At 53.5% G+C, this 19,240-nt stretch overlaps 1 protein-coding gene across 5 annotated transcripts in view; it reads left to right on the top strand.

Annotated features, from left to right (window-relative positions):
• RFX2 (regulatory factor X2) overlaps positions 1 to 19,240 on the top strand; it is a 91,409-nt gene that overhangs the window by 56,015 nt on the left and 16,154 nt on the right. For 4 of the 5 annotated variants that reach the window (XM_030292768.1, XM_030292785.1, XM_030292776.1 and 1 more), the window contains 2 exons: positions 1,052 to 1,313; positions 15,075 to 15,149. In XM_030292768.1, the coding sequence (XP_030148628.1) occupies positions 1,052 to 1,313; positions 15,075 to 15,149 (337 nt within the window). The remainder of the gene's footprint in view (positions 1 to 1,051; positions 1,314 to 15,074; positions 15,150 to 19,240) is intronic. The other variant, XM_030292760.1, reaches the window with a different exon arrangement.

The raw sequence follows: 19,240 nt of genomic DNA, 5'->3' as shown, positions 1-19,240 counted from the left end.
GTTGCTAAAACTTGATTTTCCATTTGTCAAGGACCTCTAGAATGTTCTGCCTTCCAACTATGTGGCGCTCGGGGCAGAAAATGATACATTTCCCATGAAGCTCATTGCGCTTAAGACACGAGCCCCTTTGCCCATTTGCTTTCCATCACCCCCTTTCGGAAGTTGAGGGGTGGGCATGAGGGCTGGCGGCCGTGACGGCTGGAGCTGTGTGAGCTTCTGCAGCACAGCGCCGAAGCTTCCGAAATATGCACAGACCCACGCACTCAAGACGTGAACAGGGCATGAACAGCCCGTGAAAGCTGAGCGAGGTCCGCAGGTCGCCCTGTGCCCCTGGGCTCGATCCTGCGCTGCAGTTAGATAAGCTGTCGCCCTGGGGTGGGGTCGGGACAGGAAGGAGAGCACACTTCTGGGAGGCGGTCACAGGGGCCTCACTGCCACGCGGAGGGGCCAGCTCACGACACATCGCTACGCTTTAGTCTTTTACTGGGGTCAGCTCGACAGGAGCGAGCGGAACTTAAAACTGTGAGTCTCAGGCCGCATGGTTAATCATTTAATCCAGATGGTAAAGGAACATCAGGCAAATTCTTGGTATCGTTAGAAGTTCTTTTAAGTATGAAATTTCATTTTGCAAACCTTTTCGTTCTGAAAGAATCAGAGACTCTAAAGAAGTTGCACAATTAGCACACAGCCTCCCCCGGGGGGGCATCTTCCGTGACCGCAGCACGATACCAGGAAATTGGCTTGGGGATACACCGCCAGCTAGCCTGCGGGCCTCAGTCCCGTCTATCGTCCTACACGCGTGCGCGCTCTGCGCCATTTTACCCCACGGGTAGATTTCGTGTAACCATAAGACACAGAATTGTTCCATCGGTTTCGATGGGTCATCCCGCGATCCTTAATATTTTCAGAAACGATCGCTTTGAACTTTGCACTGCCCTGACCCCTCGTGTCTGAGTGACCCCGTAGGCGCGGTCTCCTGGGGCTCCGCCTTAACGTGGAGTCCTCCCGGACCCCGGTGAGACTCAGGAGGCACCTCCTCTCTTCCTGACAGACGGACGGCCTACGCCTACAACCCTGAGCCTCAGATGTACGCCCCGAGCAGCACAGCGTCTTACTTCGAGGCCCCGGGCGGCGCCCAGGTGACCGTGGCAGGCTCCTCCCCGCCGGCGGTCCCCTCCCACAGCATGGTGGGCATCACCATGGATGTCGGGGGGAGCCCTATTGTCTCCAGCGCGGGAGCCTATCTCATCCACGGGGGGATGGATGGCACGAGACACTCCCTGGCCCACACTTCCCGGTCATCGCCGGCTACGGTACGTACAAGGCTCTCCGGGGCAGCGGGGTAGACCCAGAATAGACTCTCCTCGGCAGCGGGGATGGTGAGTGAAAGGCAGCCTGGGGCACCGGAGCCGGAGCTCTGCGGCCAGGAAGGGCGTGTGGTCCGAGGCAAGCGTCCACCCCTTAGAACCAGGTACCCCGTGGTAAACAGAGAGGGTAAAAGGCCCCTCCCGGGCTGCTGTGGAAATTGCATCCGGGGCCAGTGTCGCCGTGCTGGTGGGACCGCCACCCTTGGCGTCGCCCTCCGAGAGCCCCAGGCCCGTCTATCCCCATGACCGCTGGACCGACCTCGGCACGGAGCAGTCTCCCTCGGGAACTGCACCCCCTTGTTGCCACCAGGGTCCTGCCCCAGACTCTGCTCCTGACCTGCTTTAAAAACATGTCTGCTCTCAAAGCCTAGTTTCCACGCTTACTTTTATTTTAGTTCATTTGGAAAACTAACACAGAGTAAAACTGACCCTTCTTGGCACTCACAGTGGTGCCTTTGAGACCCATTCACGTTATCACACGAATCCGTACTTGCTGCTTCTTTGCTACTGGGAAGGATTCCATTATACCGCAGCTCACCTATCCATTCACCCTTTGAGGGTCATTTGGGCAATTTCCAGTTTTTTGGTGATTATGAATAAAGCTTCTGTAAGTCCTCACGTACAGGTTCTTGTATGGACATACGTTTTCCTTTCTTCTGGGTAAATACTTACAAGCAAGATTGCTGGTTCACGTGGTAAGTGTCTGTTGAATGTGATCAGAAACCACCAACAGTTTTCCCAAGTGGCTGTACCATTTTGCGTCCCCCCCACCCCACCCCCGGCGTATGAGTCCCCATGCTCCACTTCGTCACCAGCACTTGATGTTGTCAACCATTTTTCATTTTCGACGTTCTCATAAGGTGTGTAGTGATATCTCACTGTGGTTGTGGTTTGTGTTTTCTTAATCGCTAATGATGGTGAGCAGCTTTCTATGCGATTGCTTGCCTTTCGTTATATGCTCTTTGGTGACCTATCAGTTCACGTCATTTGCCTGTTTTTTAACTGGGTGGTTTGTTTTCATACTGTGGAGTGTTGAGAGTTTTTTATATATCCTGGATACGAGTCCCCTGTCAGAGATGTGATTTGCAAATATGTTCTCCCAGTCTTTAGAGTGTCTTTCCATTCCAGATTGGGTAGAGTGTTTCCTCTCACTTCACTATTATGCTGGCTGTTTACATAAATTTAGAATTTTCTATATAAGTTTTAGGTCAGTCTGTCTATATCTACAAAAAATTCGTAGTGAGATTTTGATTAAACAATATTAGACCTGTAGATCAATTTGGGGAGAACTGACATCTTTACTGTGTTGGGTCTTCCCATCCATGAACATAGTATGTTTTTTCCATTTATTTAGATCTTTGATGTCTTACGTCAGCATTTTGTGGCATATAAATTCTGTACATATTTTGTTAGATTTATGCCTAAATATGTTTTTGGAGCTATTATAAATGGTATTGATTTTTAATTTCAGTTTCCAACTGCTCATTTTTGGCTGTTGGCCTCGCATCCTGCAGCCTCCCTGGACTCACTTATAAGAGCTGCAAGAGTTTTTTGTTGTCTGCGAGTGGGAACAATTTTACTTCTCCCTTTCCAATCTGGATAACTTTTATTCCTTTTCCTTGTCTTTTTGCACTAGCTAGGACTTCCAGTACAGTGTTGAACAGGAGTGGCAAGAGTGGACATCCTTGCTTTGTCCCCAGTCTTAGGGGAAAATCTTCAGTCTTTCACCACTAAGTGTCATATTGGCTCTGGGTTTTCATAGATGCCCTTTTTCAGATTGAGGAAATTCCCCTCCATCCCTAGTTTTCTGCAAGTCCTTATCATCAATGAATATTACTTTTGCCAAATGCTTTTTCTTCGTTGATATGACCATGAGTGTTTCTTCTATAGACTGTTCCTGTGACAGATTACATTGACCGATCATCAATTAGGAAGTAACTTCCTCTTTTGGTGTGGGGCTAACCTCCCAAAATAGAAGGTGATGTTCCTGCCTCATCCCTGTCCTTTTGGTCCTGATGTGCTTTGGGGTCACTGACATCAGAGAGCACCCCCTCCCGGGTTTTGCTGCCCTCTGTGTCCAGAGTGCTCTCCAGGACCCAGTTCTGTGGACAGGGTGGAGAAAAGTCACTTGTTCTCTAGAGGCAGTAGCATGTGGGGTGGGGTTGGTCCTGGCTCACCAGCTCGCACCTCGCCTCGCTCAGTCCCTTCCACCCGGCAGGGCCTGGGTGGCCACTTGCAACCACACGTATACTCCCTCGGAGGACTGGCTGCAGGGATGTGAGTTTAGAGCGGATACTGATGAGAAACATTCCTCACAGACCACGTTAACTGTCATGAGCCTGACAGGCTGGATGTTAGTAAATTGCATCAGTACGTAATAGCAGCACATACTAGGGTCGCGGGTCACAGATTTACTGAGAAACTACAGCGTTCTCTATGGTCCACGCTATCCTGTTGCAAGCATATGTGCTGCCCAGAGCCTAGGCCACCCGGCCACTGTGGTTTGTCGTCCGGTCGCTTCAGAAGAATCGTGTTTTTAAACCAATTGGGAATCCAGGAATGGGCTGTGTTTTGACACCCCTCTCCATGCAAGCCCCGGAGAGTGATCGTTCCAGAAGACGATCTGGTTCCCGACCCTGCCTGCTCGCTTGTTTATCGACCTGTTTTGGCACAGGAACACGTCGCACGTTTGCAGCAGGGATCTGTGGGACTTTCCAGGAACCACAGAATTAACCCGAGGCTCCTGCCCCCGGCACTTGACGCCTGCCAGCTTTGCCCGTCAGAGTTTTGGGACTTCGAGTTGATTCCGAGAACAGAGGCGGAGGCTGGAGGGAATCACCCTGCGGCCTTGAGAAGAGGTTTCCGACTTCCGTGGTAGATTTTCTTGAGTCTCAGTTATTTCATCGGTATCTTGTAAAACTGAAAAGTGAGTTGCCCGAATGGTGCGTTTTCGATAAAGCCGCTCAGCGCTGCACTTTCTTCAACCACACCCGACAGAGGTTCTCCCCCGAGAGGCCTGCCCCTGCCACTCCAGCCCAGGATTGGCCCTTTGGGTCGTGTCGGGGTCGGGGGAGCCGGGGGCCCTCGGGCCGCCCAGGGTGGAGACCCTGCCGCTCCCTCCACCCGCGGGGCTCTCGGGCTGCAGGCAGTCATGCCACGCAGTCGGGCGGCCCCCGTGGGCCACACCGTGGGGACTGAGGAAGGGAAACGGTCCGGCCAGTTTTCACAGTAATAACACAGCACTCCTGTCCGTGCGGGAACCTGCCATCGCGGTGTTTCATCGGGGCCTAGGTCCGGCCTACTGAAGGGTAAGCCGACCCGGTGGCCAAGTCCCACTTGACCCCTCTGGGTGGTGTCTTCGTGAACTCTTAGCTTCCAGGAAAGCGGGGTCCTGGCTCACAGGTAGCGGCGGAGATCGTCAGAGATCGGGATGGTGTCTGCCCGGGCCACGCGGCTGGCCTTCCAGCACGTGCCGCGCCGAAGCCAGAAGGGTGAGAAGTGACGTCTCCTCTGAGAACGGTGTCAGGCGGGCTCTGAGCTTGCTCTGGTCGCGTTCCGGCCCCGGAAAGAACTGGCATCAGCTTTGTGGCGCCTGCTGTGATTTTCAAATGTGCCTAAGACTTGAGATCTGCCTAAGACTGCCATGATTGCTTCCTCCTCCAGAGGAAGAAAACCCTCGTGCGCTGGGTTTGAGAAGCCGGTGGGGATCGGCAGCCCAGTCCCTTGGGACACTGAGTCGTCTTCGAAAACCCTGAGATCTCCTTTGCAACATGAGAAATGGCGATATTTAGGGCCCCGGACCGACGGCTCCAAGTTCCACAACGCACACCCCGGAGACACGTCACTTGAAATCATAGGAATTTCTCTACCGGTGTCATCAGAGACTCAGCTCCCGCTTTCAACACGCAAGCGAGCCTCTCGGCCCCGAGCACCGGCACACGTGAGTTCAGAAAAGCCGAATCCCGTGTACTCCATCCAGCTCATCTGCGCTGGGTCAAGGCCGGGGGAGACCGTGAATGGAGCGTCCGTGGCTCCCGCTGTGTGGCCTGGCCTCCCGGCCTCACGGTGACCCTTCCAGGTGGCCCGTGGGGCCGGTGTGCCACCCACACAGGTCACAGCTCACGATGGATCATCAACCACGAAAACGTCTTCTCTATAGCCTGCCAGTGAAGATGCGGAACACCTTAACTGCACAGCGACCTCACACGCATCGCAAGCATTTGCTAGAAGCTGCCTCATCCTCTGCACATCAGAGCTTTTGCCCAACGGCCAGAGCAAACCCTTTGGGAGCAAGCGCACGTTGTTTGATGAAGGAATTTTGCCGATAGCGCATCCACTTTTTTCTCTGACTGAAAAAATATTTATCATCACTTTTTTTCTTTAATAGACTCCTTTTTTTAATAATTTTTTAACTTTTTTTTGGGGGGGGGAGAGAGAGATTCAGAGCATGAGCAGGGGAGGGACAGAGAGCAAAACTGACACAGAACCTGAAGCAGGTTCCAGGCTCTGAGCTGTCAGCACAGAGCCCAACACGACACGGGGCTCGAACCCACGAACGCAGGATCATGACCTGAGCTGAAGTCCGATGCTCACGGACTGAGCCACCCAGGCGCCCCGACTCCTTTTTTTTTTTTTTTTTTTTTTTTTAAGCGCAGTCTTAGGCTTACAGAAAAATTGAGCAGGAAGTATGAGAATCCCCGTAGCCCCCCTGCCACCAACACACACACAGTTTCCCTTATTAGCATTTTGGGTAAGTTTGGTAGGTTTGTTACCCCAGTGAGCCAATCTTGACACACTGTTATTATTAACTAAAGCCCCTCGTTGACATCAGGGTTCATGCCTGGTGCTGTGCCTTCTGTGGGTTTGGACAAACATTCAATGACATCATCACCCTTTTTTAAAATTTTTTGTTATTGTTTTTAATGTTTATTTTTGAGAGAGTGAGAGACAGAGTGTGAGCGGGCAAGGGGCAGAGAGAGAGGGAGACACAGAATCCGAAGCAGGCTCCGGGCTCTGAGCTGTTCAGCACAGAGCCCGACGCGGGGCTCGAACCCACAAGCCGTGAGATCATGACCTGAGCCAAAGTTGGACGCCTAACCGACTGAGCACCCCCCCACCCCAGGCGCCCCCGACATCATCACTTCGGAATCTGGTTTTGCGCATTTCTCCGTAAAGGCGGGGAACACTACCTGCGTTTGCTCAGGAGCACCGCTTTGAGACGGATCTGAGGTTTTCGTCTCTGGTCTCCTCTAGTGACAAAAGTAAACAATGTGAATGTCCTCCTGGAAAACATTCTCCTGTGCTTATTCTGAAAAGCCTCAATTAATTTACCGGAGAAGCCGTTGTTCCTGTGCAGAGCGACACAAACCCACGTGGGAGGTCAAGGGCGACTGTGGACAAGTGGGTCGTTTATCTAATAAAAGCTTCTTCCACTCCCCGCCCATTTCTCATTTTTCTGGTTTCTCTCACGGCTGTGTATGCAAAATGACCACAGCGTGTGACTCTGGACTGGATCCCGGGCCAGAAAAAGGACAGGAGTGCAAGGACCGTCACATTCTAATGAGCCCTTTCGGTTGGCTGAGCGTGGTGAGTGGGGGTTGATTTCTGGGTCTTGGTCCTTGTGCTGAGGTCACGTGAGACCTGGTTCCGTGGTCACGGGAGATGCTAACATTTCAGGGAGGCTGGTGGAAAGGGTCTGCGGGAATTCTTGGCACCAATTTTAGAGTGTTTTTGTACGTCCGGAATTATTTCCAAAGGAAAAGTTTAAAATTTTGAAAATTGATTAAGAAGTAGGACTCTATTGTTAAAAGTTCTAGGAATTATAAGAACTAAACACGCTAGCTGCTAAAAATGATTACCAGTAGAAAGACTGTTTCTGTGACAGGAAGGACAAGAGAAGAGGGAGGCTTGCTGTTTTAGGTACCTTTTCCTTCTAGTGAATTCTTTTTTTTTTTTAATGTTTATTTATTTTTGACAGAGACAGAGACAGAATGCAAGTGGGTTAGGGGCGAGAGAGGGAGACACAGAAGCAGAAGCAGGCTCCAGGCCCCGAGCCGTCAGCACAGAGCCCGACGCGGGGCTCGAACTCACGAGCCGTGAGATCATGACCCGAGCCGAAGTCGGACGCTCAACTGAATGAGCCACCCAGGTGCCCCAAGTGAATTCTTAACCACATGCATATGTTACCTTATAAGTTTTCTTAAGTTTTTTAAGTTTTTTAATCTTTTAATTTTGTTAATATTTATTTTTGAGCAAGAAAGAGAGAGCGTGCGCATTTGAGTGAGGGAGGGGCAGAGAGAGAAGGAGACAGAATCCGAAGCAAGCTCTGTGCTGTCAGCGCAAAGCCCGACGCGGGGCTCGAACCCACGAACCGTGCGATCATGACTTGAGCCGAAGTCGGTCACTCAACCGACTGAGCCACCCAGGCGCCCCTAAAGTTCATTTATTTTTGAGAGAGAGTGAGGAGGAGAGTGCCAGCAGGGCAGGGCAGGGAGAGGGAGGGAGAGAGAGACTCCCAAGCAGGCTCCGCACTGTGAGTGCAGAGCCGGAAGCAGGGCTCGAACCACGAACCGTGAGATCATGACCTGAGCAGAAATCAAGAGTGGGATGCTTACCCAACTAAGCCATCCAGGTGCCCCTATCTTATTTATTTTTATTTTTTAATTTTTTCTTAAGGCAAAATTTCTGTCACATAAGATTAACCACTTTGGAATATGGAATCACTCACAATACCACACCACCATCACCTCTATACCCATGTCGTTCACAAAAAAACAGTTTAACAATAGTCTAAAACACCCATAATGTGTAATTCTTGGTAGAATTATGGGGCAGGGGGAGCGGCAGACCACAGCTCCAAAGCCAAATCCAGCCAGCTGCCTGGTTTTCTAAACAAAGTTTTATTGGCACACAGCCACGCCCATTCCTTCACTGGTCTGTGGCTGCTTTCCAGCTCCTAGGACAGAGTTGAGTAGTTGCGGACAGAGACTGGCCCACAAAACCCAGAACAGTCACTATCTGGCCCTTTATAGAAAAAGCTTGCCGGCCCTTGATGTATAACAACTGCCTCAGAGAGGTAATCACAAAAGATTAAGTGGTAAATGCAGATAAGCAGAGCTGAATACCTAACACAACCCCAACTAACACAACCCCCACCCAAAAAAAAAAAAACATTAAATGAAATGTGAGTCCGATATAATGCACCTGAAAGGACCCACACCAGGCTATTGGTAAAGGCCTCTCCTCCCACGTAGGGAAGTCGGGTGCCGGGGAGAAGTTGAGGCAGGGCTAGAATGGGATGGGCCAGGCCAGGTGCCCAGGGCACCAAATTTAAGGAGGCGCTCACCCCCACGTGCCAACCTTGCCCCGACAGGATCTTGAGAATGAGCGCCTCCTTAAGGTTGGTGCCCGGGGCACCTTGTGGCCCCACCGCCGTCCTGGCCCTAAGTGGAGACCATCTCTGGCATAATCAGATTTTTGTACGGCAAGCATGTTAATATTACTTACATGTTTTTAACATATTTAATGAGCAAAATAAAAATGGACAAACAGATTTAAAATGCCCTGTTTCCCCCCAGGCCAGCCTCCTCCTTCCCCAGCGGTGAGCCCCAAATTCTCTCCACGTTCCCACCTGGCCCTTCGCTGTGGGCCCCGTATCCTTTCTGCAGGCAGAATTCTGGGCTTTATATCCTTGCCCTCAAGAGTCCAACGGTGTCTCTTCCTTTTAAACGACTCTCCATTTTCTTTAGAGATTTCATTCAAAAGGGTTGCTCCTAAAGCATTTAAACTTTGATCTCCTCCGTTCATGGTCACATAACTGGGCTACATTTGAGGATGCAGGGTTAACACCTTCCTGTCCCGTCCCCACTCCTCCCTGGCCTTTCCAGGGAACCCCCCGGAGGCATGGTCCTGATGTCAGATTTTGGCAGACCCGTCTGGAGATGCCGGGGCCACTTCAACGCTGGTCATTGCTGGCCCTTGGTAGGGGTGACCCCTATCCCGGCAGGTCCTTTTAATGAGATTATTTTGTTATAAGTGGAATGGCCACGTGGGCATACACTCACGAACCTCCACTCATGCCTCCTTAGGAGGCACCAGTACAGTCTTTGAATCAGGAAGAATCTTGCTAGGATTACACATGAAAGGAGAGGAACTTTCTAAATAATTGGCTTATTTTAATATACTCGGGAACTGTTAAAACTTGACCGCTACCTGCTGTTATGTCAGGTTCTTTTATCTTTGATCGCGAATCCTTATGTATTTTTTCTGCCCTCCTTCTGAACAAGCCCTTAAAGCATGTGTCCTTTTCCCCTGGCATTCTGTTAATAATTCATGTAGCAGAAAAAATGATGTTTAGGGGGCCAGTCAAAAGGAGTATGTGCTGCATTACGCCGAACCAAAAATAAAAATTAAGCTCCTGAGGAGTCAAGAAATGGACGCATCAGCATATGCACAATACCAAGATGGAAGGAAAGTGCTGGGAGTTCAAAAAACAGATGATTTTAGGGAAAGCTGCCTGGGCCCCGGGCGGGGTGGGGCTCCACGGAGGCCACCCTTGGCCCCTCCTTACTGAAGATTAAACTCCAGGCAAACATAAAATCAGCCTCTATGTTAAGCGTATTCAGAGAGTAGACACTAACTTCGCCAGCCACTGAGCGGACCGGATAAGGCGTTTGTACTTGTGCAGCGAGAGTCGCCCCGGCAGGTGTGCGAGGAAGTCTCGGGCCGCGACAGCGAGATGCTCCTTTTCCGCAGATGCCGGTAGTGCCGCCCGCGCGGGGCTGGGAGGTGGCGCCGCAGCGCCCTCTGCTGGACCGGCGTGCGCACTGCGCCTCCAGTGCTGCCTGCCGGGCGTTAACCTCCCCCTCTGGCCTTGGGGGTGGGGGGGTGTTCCTTACCTTCTTTATCGCCTTCTGATGTTTACCCGACGTCTTAATTTTATTTTAATGTTTGTTTATTTATTTATTTTGAGAGAGAGAGCACGAGCAGGGGAGGGGCAGAGACTGAGGGAGAAAGAGAGAATCTCGAGCAGCCTCCGAGCTCAGCGCGGTGCCTGATGTAGGGCTCCATTCCACGAGCCTCCGATCGTGACCTGAGCCGAAATCAAGAGTCAGATGCTCAACGGGCTGAGCCATCCAGACACCCCAACTGTCGTTTTGATTTCAAAATACAACGAACACCTGGGGGAGGTTCCACTGTGCATTAAGTTAATTCTCTGCACCCGTGGGCTTGAGCGGACCCTATTTAATAGCTATGGGTTCTTCAGGATGGTCTTCTGCAGCAAGCCTTAATTTGTGTGCTTTTCCACGATACTCGATACTCACTCGTAGCTCTACAGTTTTTAGCAGGCAGTCCTCAAGACGTCTGGCACTCTTCTGGGTGTCCCCAAGACCGGCCCCGGGGGCCCACCGGGTCACAACGGTTTTCATAATAATACTAAGCTATCAGGCTGTCGCCAGCTTTCCCTGTGCTGAGGTTTGCACTGATTGTGCAAAATCAACATCGATGCGCCCCCGGGGCACAAACGCAGGCGCGGAGCAAGGCGGAGGCGTCAGACTCTCCCAGAAGCCACCGGCTTCTGCACCACCCAGCGCTCACAGTGAAAAAGAGAAGAGAAGCAGCGAATTCCGAATTCCGTAGTGCAACTTGCTGTTACGGTTCACCTAAGGTCCTTGGTGAAGCAGTAAACAGTCATTGTATGAAACCCCAGTCCTTTCTAATATTCTGGGTGACAAAAGGCACTTCTGCTGCCAAAGTGTGATGACTGTGCTAAGGAAGAGCCGCCGGGCGGATGACTGTGAGCTGCAGCAGCCACTTCTGTCACGAAACACAGTGTCTGCTTGAAGGAATAACAGACAAATGATGAGTTTTCGGACTTGAGGGTGTGGCAGGCATTTTTCTCAAAAAGGAGAGCACGAAGCGGATGGGTCCCGGGGTGGGGGGGGGGAATTAATTTGGTTGCCAGTAAATTTTCAACCAAAAAAAGAAAACTTTGAATTTTGAAAACCTGGTAGCCTCCTGATGAGCTTGGTCAATAATAGCAAATGCGATTTTCAATAGCGTTTAGTGAAGTGCGTCATCATTTGGAACATCCGGAAACTCGGTGAGCCAATATTTTCCACGTGACCAGTGTGTGATGTTACAAAAACCATACACGTGGGCAAAAGATCCATTCAAATCGCAAGAGAACAATAGGTTTTTTAATTGGTTGTATATTTTTTTTTAAATCAAGGTAAAACTCACGTAACATAAAATGCATCTTTTTAACCATTTAAAAGTATACAATGCAGGGGCGCCGGGGGGGGGGGGGGGGGCTCAGTCCGTTAAGCTTCCGACTTTGGCTCAGGTCATGATCTCACGGTTCGTGGGCTCCAGCCTCGCGCCAGACTCTGCTGACAGCCCGGAGCCTGGAAGGAGCCTGCTTCCGATTCCGTGTCTCCCTCTCTCTCTGCCTCTCCCCCACTCACGCTTTGCCTGTCTCTCTCTCAAAAGTAAATAAACGTTAAAAACAATTTTTTTTGAGCGTACGATTCAATGGCATTTAGTACAGTCACAATGCCGTACAACCATTAACTTTATCTAGTAGTTCTAGAACATTCTCCTCACCCTAGAAGGAAACACGCTGTCAACTGGTAACCCTGACCAATCGGCAGTCACCTCCCCCGCCCCCCACTCCCTCCTCCTCCAGCCTATGGCAGCTAGTCTGCTTTCTGTCCCGGACATTTCACATAAATGGAATCATACGCTACCTGGGCTTTCGTGACCGGCTTCTCTCTCTGAGCATCACGCATTTGAGGCCCATCCGCGTTGTAAACGTGTATCACTACCTCATTCCTTTTTGTGGACGAGGAGCATTCCGTTGTATAGATATACCACGTTGGATGCACATATGCAGTCGTCTGTGACCGACACTCGGATTTTTCCTTTTTTTTTTTTTTTGCCATTATGAATGATGCCGCTACAGACATTTGTGTACCCAGGAGTGGGATTGCTGAGCCGTAATAGTTCAACTGAGTTTCCGTGTAACTTTTTGAGGAACTACCGGCCTGTTTTCCACAGCAGCTGTACCGTTTTACATTCCACCGGCCACGTGTGAGGGTCCTTTCTCTTTTCTTTCTTTCTTTTCTAGTAGCCGTACCAGTGCGTGTGGAAGTGCCGTGTCACCGTGGTTTGGGCTTGTGTTTCCCTAGTGACTAACGATGCTCGGTATCTTCCCATGTGCCTCCTGCAGACAGGTCTGTTCGAGTCCTTTGCCCATGTCTTAATTGAGTCATTTGCCATTTTGTTGTTGGGTTGTGACAGTCCTTTATACGTTCTGAATACGAGACCCTTATCAGAAATATGGTTTGCAAATACGTTCTCCCATCCTGTGGGATAAAGTCCCATTTATCTTTGTAAAGAATTTTTTTTTTAATCTTTTGTCTGTGCTTTTAGCATCGTATCTAAAACTCCATTGCCAGGGGTGCCTGGGTGGCTCAGTCAGTTAAGCGTCTCGCAGGTCATGATCTCACAGTCCGTGAGTTCAAGCCCCGCGTCGGGCTCTGTGCTGACAGCTCAGAGCCTGGAGTCTGCTTCGGATTCTGTGTCTCCCTCTCTGTCTGCACCCCCCCCCCCCGCTCATGCTCTGTCTCTCTCTGTCTCAAAAATAAATAAATAAATAAAAATTTTAAAAATCCATTGCCAAATCCAAGGTCATGAAGATAAACTTATTGTACGTGACTACGTTATATTTTCCTCTGAGAGTTTTACAGTTGTGTCTCTTACATTTAGCTCTTTGATTCATTTTTGAGTTGTTTTTGTATATATTGTGAGGTGGGGGGCCAACTTCATTCATTTGCCTGTGGAAACCCACTTGTTCGGAAGTTTACTCTCTCTATTCAATGCTCTTGACGCCCTCGTCAAAACTCAGTTGACCACAGATATATGGGACTCTTCCTGGAAGTTTGATTCCACCCCACTGGTCTATATGCGTCTACCTAGATGTCTCTCCTTATCCCCGTACTGCACTGTTCTGGTTACTGTAACTTTGTAGTAGGTTTTGAAACTGGGAAACGTGAACCTTCCAACTTTGTCCTTCTTTTTCAAGATTGTTTTGGCTATCCGGGGTCCCTTGCAATGCCATACGAATTTTACGATCATCTTGTCTGTTTCTGAAAAAGCAGTCAGAAGTTTAATAGAGGATTTTCATAAGGATTGCTTGGAGTCTATAGATCAACCTGGAGAGTATTGCCATCTAAATATTAAGTCTTCCAGCCCGTGAATATAGGATGTCTTCTGCTTATTTAGGTCTTTAATTTCATTCAACAACGTTTTATAGTTTAACGTACAAATGCTTTACCTTGTTGGTTAAATTCATCCCTAGGTATTGGATTTTCTTTGACGTTACTGCAAACGGGATTGTTTCTTTATTTCGTTCGCCTGTTGTTCATTGTTGAGACAGAACCGATTTGTGGGCATTGATCTTGTAACCTGCAACTCTGCTGGGTTGCTTATCAGCATTAACAGTGCTTTGGTGGGTCCCTCAGGATTTTCGGTATTTAAGATCATGTTATCCGCACGTTACTTCTTCCTTTCCAATACGGATGCCTTTGGTTCCTCACTGTTGCCTGACCCCCCGGCTAGAACGTCCGGCACAGTGTTGGGTAACAGTGAGGACAGCGGACACACACACACAGCGGTCAAAAGAGGTGATGGGCAAAGCAGTAACCCTCTTGCTCCCGCACTCAGCCCCAGGAGCCCCGTCCAGCTGCGCTTTCCGAAATACGTGTTCCCCCTGCTCTCTGCACAAGCATCACTGAGGTCTGCCTTCCGTGCGTGTTTGAGGAAAGTCAGCGCATTAGGTTTACTTCCTTCCATTGCAGTCCTCGGCCTGCGTGGTGGCCTCCGGCAGATTTTCAGTTTCCGTTTGACGTGCACAAGTCACATTCAGCACGGACAGATGTGGTGGGAGCCGCCCACACCCGGCTGTTTCCTCCTGTGCGTCGACCCACTGCACCACCTCAGCTCCTTGCCTCCAGGAAGTCCTCGGGACCCAACTCAGAAGCCCCTTCCCCCAGGAAGGCGCACTGTTAGCTTCACGTGACGTCCCCCTGCGACTCGCTCTCCTTCCTGTGTAACCCTCTTTGCCCGGCCCACGCTTCATTCAACATTCAGGAGCTTATCTCTGTGACATGCCCGGTGGCCCCTACGCCTCCCGATGGCAGGGCCAGGGTCTCCGGCCTCGTTGCTATTTTGCTCTGTGACAGGACAGGCTGGCCAGGAAGTCAGCGCCGCTGGCCGCCCTTGGGTAGACAGCTGATTCTCCCTGGCAACCGACGACGATGACGGGTCCAGGGGAGCAGCGGGCAATTATGGTGCTGGCTTTGCTTATACGTGAACTTAGGCCTCGGCTCAGCGTTCGTGCTCTGCGTGTGCACATGTTGTGTTACAACGCAATCGCCAGCATTCACAGCACAACTCATGCTGCTGCCTGTGCTCCCCGCCCCCCGGCTCGCCTGCACGGCAGGAATAACACTCCCGGCCGCAGCTTGAACTCACAACTTAACCGTCCCCCCGCCTGCGTCCAGCCTGGTTTTTATTTTGTAGGCGCTTAAATCATTATTTGGATATTAATAAAAACAAATCTTGGCTGATGCTAACCATCTGATTTCCTTTTTTTTTTTTTCCATTTTGTTTTGTTTTGTTTGTTTCTGCACACATTTTCTTTAGCTTGAAATGGCGATTGAAAACCTCCAAAAAAGCGAAGGGATCACCTCACACAAAAGCGGTTTACTCAACAGCCATGTAAGTGTGTGTCGATGTGGCAGTCTGCCCTGCCGCGCTCGTGACCTTCACAGACAGTTTAAAAGCCAGCGAAGACGGTGACGTGACACGAGAGATAGGGGGGCCACCAATCTAGGGTTCCACATCCGGCCAGAATGCCTTTCACCCGCGTGAGGGAGAGGAGTCTCCACTTGCCAAGGTGGCTGGTGACAGCACCCACCCCTTCTGGCGGGCGGTGGGACTAACGTGTGTGCTACGCGTGCCGCAACTCCCCGAGTGCCTGGCAGGGAAGAGGCAGAACCAGTAAAGTGACACGAAGAGAAGCGGTGGCCACAACAGGAGAAGCGGGTGCCACCGTGACTCTTAGCTGCATTTTCTGCGATCAGCTTTTTGGGGGAAAAAAAAAAACAAACCAACAGGCAATTTGAGAAAAGTGCAAACCAGCAAACGTCTGCCTGTTCTAACTGCGTAGGGTCTTCCTCCCTCGCCTGCGTCCGGGGAAACCAAGATGGCAGGTTGTTCGCCAGGAGACGGCCAGTGTCCCTGTCCTTGGGCAGCTGCGCGGGGCGGGACAGGACTGGCAGAGGTGACCGGCTAAGAGTCTTTATTGCCTAACTACGACCCCATCAAGACTCTGGTCGTGGCCGACATTCACACAGGGCACGAGAAAGGGCAGTGATTGTGGGGCGGAAACCGCGCTCGGGGAAGGTGCAGACACTTCCAGGTTGGTGGCTCGGCACGGGTGCGCTGTGCTGCCCCAGGGACGCGTGACGAGGGCCTCAGAGGGCCGGTCACGGGAAGGAGGAGCAGCCTCACGCCCGCTGTCTTGAAGCCGTAAGTGAATCGAAGCGTCAGGACCCTGCTGAGTGTCCCCCACCCCCAGAGCAGGTGGCTCCTGCCCTCCCCGTCGCCCGTTCCTGCTGGATGACGTCAGCCCTGCGGGCAGACCTGGCGAGGGGAGCATCTGCAGACGAGCTGGGGGAGAAGACCCCTCGGTCTGCAACTCGGAAGGCACCACGTGGCCAAGGCTGCGCAACGGCGGCCCTGTTCAGCAGGGCCCCGACGCGAACACGCGTGGCCGTGACTCGGCCTGCCGGCCCAGCGCCGGGTCGGCCCCACGGAAGGCAGCGTACGGGGCGCGAGCCCCGGGCAGCCGGGGTTCGCGGGGGGATTTGAAGTGTTGGGGGGACACGCGTGAGCCGCTTGTCTCTGGCCGCAGGGGTGCTTCCGGCTTCTGACACTTCCTTTGGAAGGAGGCTGCTTTGACTGCCTCCCTGCCCGTCGGTTTCCCAGCAGGAAACCCGCCCCGCGTCCGTGCCTCCCTGGCCGTGTGTCGTTGAGTCTCGTTCGGGCATCAGGCGCTGCGAGACGCAGGGTGTGGGCTTGGCGGCCTAGAATCAGAGACTAGAAATAAGATCTTTCTGAAGATTCAGCCACACACATCGGAGTGAGAGACCCACCTAGAGCTCGTCCCGGGAAATGTGAGAGCCGAGAGGGAGGGAGGGAGGGAGGGAGGGAGGGAACGTGTCCCGGCCGATAGGTCCGATAGGTGGGGCCCGTGGGGCCCACGCTCGCTCACGATGGTTGTCACCGCCGCCGCCTGCGGCCCACGGCGCTCTTGTGTTGGGCGACGCTGGCTGAGTCCCGCTCCTTTGCCAGCCCAGCCCCGGCACATAGGAGTCTGGTTGAGGGCTGGGCCCCACGGACCCGCTCTCCTGGCGGCCTCCCAGCCGACCCCTGTCGGAAAGCCTGGGTCGTGCCGTCCCACCCCCACCAGACCCGTGCTTGAGTAGGAAGCAGAAGGAACAAGGGAATCTCACTCCAGGGAGCACAGTGGCCAAGCGTGTGTGAGAACGTGCGCCCAGGTGACACGTGAGCGTGCCCACAGTCCCGCCGTGGGAGTCCTCAGCCGGAACTGGTTGTCACGCTCCGCAGAGTTGGCTTCTCGAAGCGCCGTCGTAGGCTGGGCGGGGCGGGCGAGGTGCCCCGAGCCTGGGAGGCTGGACAGCGCCTTCCACACGCAGCCAGTGCCGCGGTCCCTGGAGCTCCCCAAGATGCCCTGAAGGGGCCGCGACCAGGGGGTGTGCAGGTGGAAGGAACTTTCCAGCCTGGGGTTGAAAGGCCCACGGGAGGAGGGGGGCCTCAAGCGGTCTCTGAGCTGAGGAAACGTGGGAGAGCTGTTTCCAAGGACGTGAAGCGGGGCCCTGGGAGCGGAAACGCCTTCCCCACCCGCAGCCACCGCTTGGAGGCAGCACCCCCCGCCCCCCGCCCCGTGCGCCTGGCCCCGGGAGAGGAACTTGGGGTCGAGGTCCCCCTCCTTGAGCAGGGGAGGGGCCTGGGCTCCTCCCAGGGCTGCCCCTCAGCCAGATCCCCACACAGAACAACGCCCCCCACTCAGGGACCCCTCCCCCCACCGATGGCTCAGTCACTGTCCCTTGGGGACAGCAGTGGTCCACTGCAGTGAACTGTTATTTTCCAACCCTGGGAGGAGGACCTGTTGTTAGATTGAGTGTATTCAGATTATATGACTTTTTTTTTTTTTTTTAATGGAGAAACAGATCGTCAAAGGGCGCTTGGCCGTCAGCTGGTGGCCGACTGGAGGCCCGTGTGACGACCAGGCTTACCCTGCAGGCCAGGCTTGGGGCTTGGCTAGAATCGGCGGCTCCGTGGGATGGTCACCGGCTTGCTGACCCCACCCTGGCTCCCTGGGGGAAAGGCTGTTTCCCAGCGGGCACCCCCCACCCCCCGGCCTCTCCCGAAGCTCCCCCTCCAGGACCCGCCTGCGGCTTGGGGCCCAGCACCGTGTGTCCCAAGCGGAGCCCTGACCGCCCCGACCCCTGTGCCCCCCACCCTCTGCTGCGGGGCACCCTTGCTTCCCACCCTCCTCCCCAACCCCCCCCCCCGCCAGATGCTCTTGACCTCACCTTCGGAAAGATCCAGAATCAGACCCCTTCCCCCTCCCCCCCCACCACGGCCCCCCCCCCCCCCCCCCCCCCCCCCGCCACCACCGTCTCTCCCGTGGAGTGTCGCGGCCACCACCTAGCCAGCCCTCGGCCGCTGCCCTCGCCCAGCTTCCGGGCCCTTCTCGCAGCAGCCGTGAGGGTGGTCCTACTGGAACCAGAGTCAGATCGCGGCACTTCTCTGTTCAGAAGCCTCCGGGTCCCCCCGTCACATTCCCAAGTAGAAGCCTGCGTCATCGAAACAGCCTCTGGGGCCCTGGCCGACCTGCCCTGTTCCCTCCCTCCCCTCCTCCTTCTGTCTCCAGCCACACAGGCCCCTCACTGTTCCTCCACTGCACCAGGCCCGGTGCCGCCCCAGAGCCTTTGCACAGGCTGTTCCCTCGCTAGAATGCTTCCCCATGGCGCCCTCTCTCAGCTCCCTCATGACTCGAGTCATCGGTCGCTTGAAACGGCTTCCCTCAGGGTACCTCCTCAGCGCAAAAGAGAGAGAGGGTGTAACTGACCGTTCTTTGGGGGGGCTGCTAGTGGGGTCCGTTCTCTCCGGGGTTACGTCGACCTGGGAAGAACTTGTGGTCGAGATACCGATGCGTCGTGGATGTCAACGTCCCCATACCAACCCAAGTAAAAGATCCACTTCCAACGTCAACGACACAGGGCCGGGGGCAGTGATGAGGTGAAGCGAGCATCCTTCCCGACACTTCCTCATACGTGTGAGCCAGTCCTGTGTCCTCACACACGTGAGCCGGTGCCCCGTCCTGCCCACCCCCCAGAGTCTGGCCTCACCCCCTCTCCGGCCCCAGAGGACCCCTCAGACGCGGCACCGTGTGCCCCCCACCCCCCTGCCCGGGGTGGCAGAGAGACAAGTCTTCGGCCTCCTCGCCCTCGGCTTCCCGCACACGGGGGGGCCCCCCTCTGTGCCTCCGTGTCTCTTGAGGCGTCGTCAGGATCCTGGGGTGCAGATGTGGACGGAGCCGCTTCCGTCTCTACCCGCCCGGGGTTCTCAATCCCGCGGGGCGGACGCGCATTAGATAAAGTGTGCCCGTCAGCTCCAGAGGGGGGACGTCTTCTGAAGACAAGCTCAGGGTTCAAAGGACCCCCTCAAACGCCAGCCCCTCGTCACCTGGCTCCGCGTCCAGAGCCCCGGCGGCAGGG

The sequence above is a fragment of the Lynx canadensis genome, chromosome A2 (assembly GCF_007474595.2).
Source record: "Lynx canadensis isolate LIC74 chromosome A2, mLynCan4.pri.v2, whole genome shotgun sequence".
NCBI lineage: Eukaryota > Metazoa > Chordata > Mammalia > Carnivora > Felidae > Lynx > Lynx canadensis.
The sequence above is the reverse complement of the archived record's forward strand: the minus strand, read 5'-3'. Positions and strand labels throughout refer to the sequence as shown.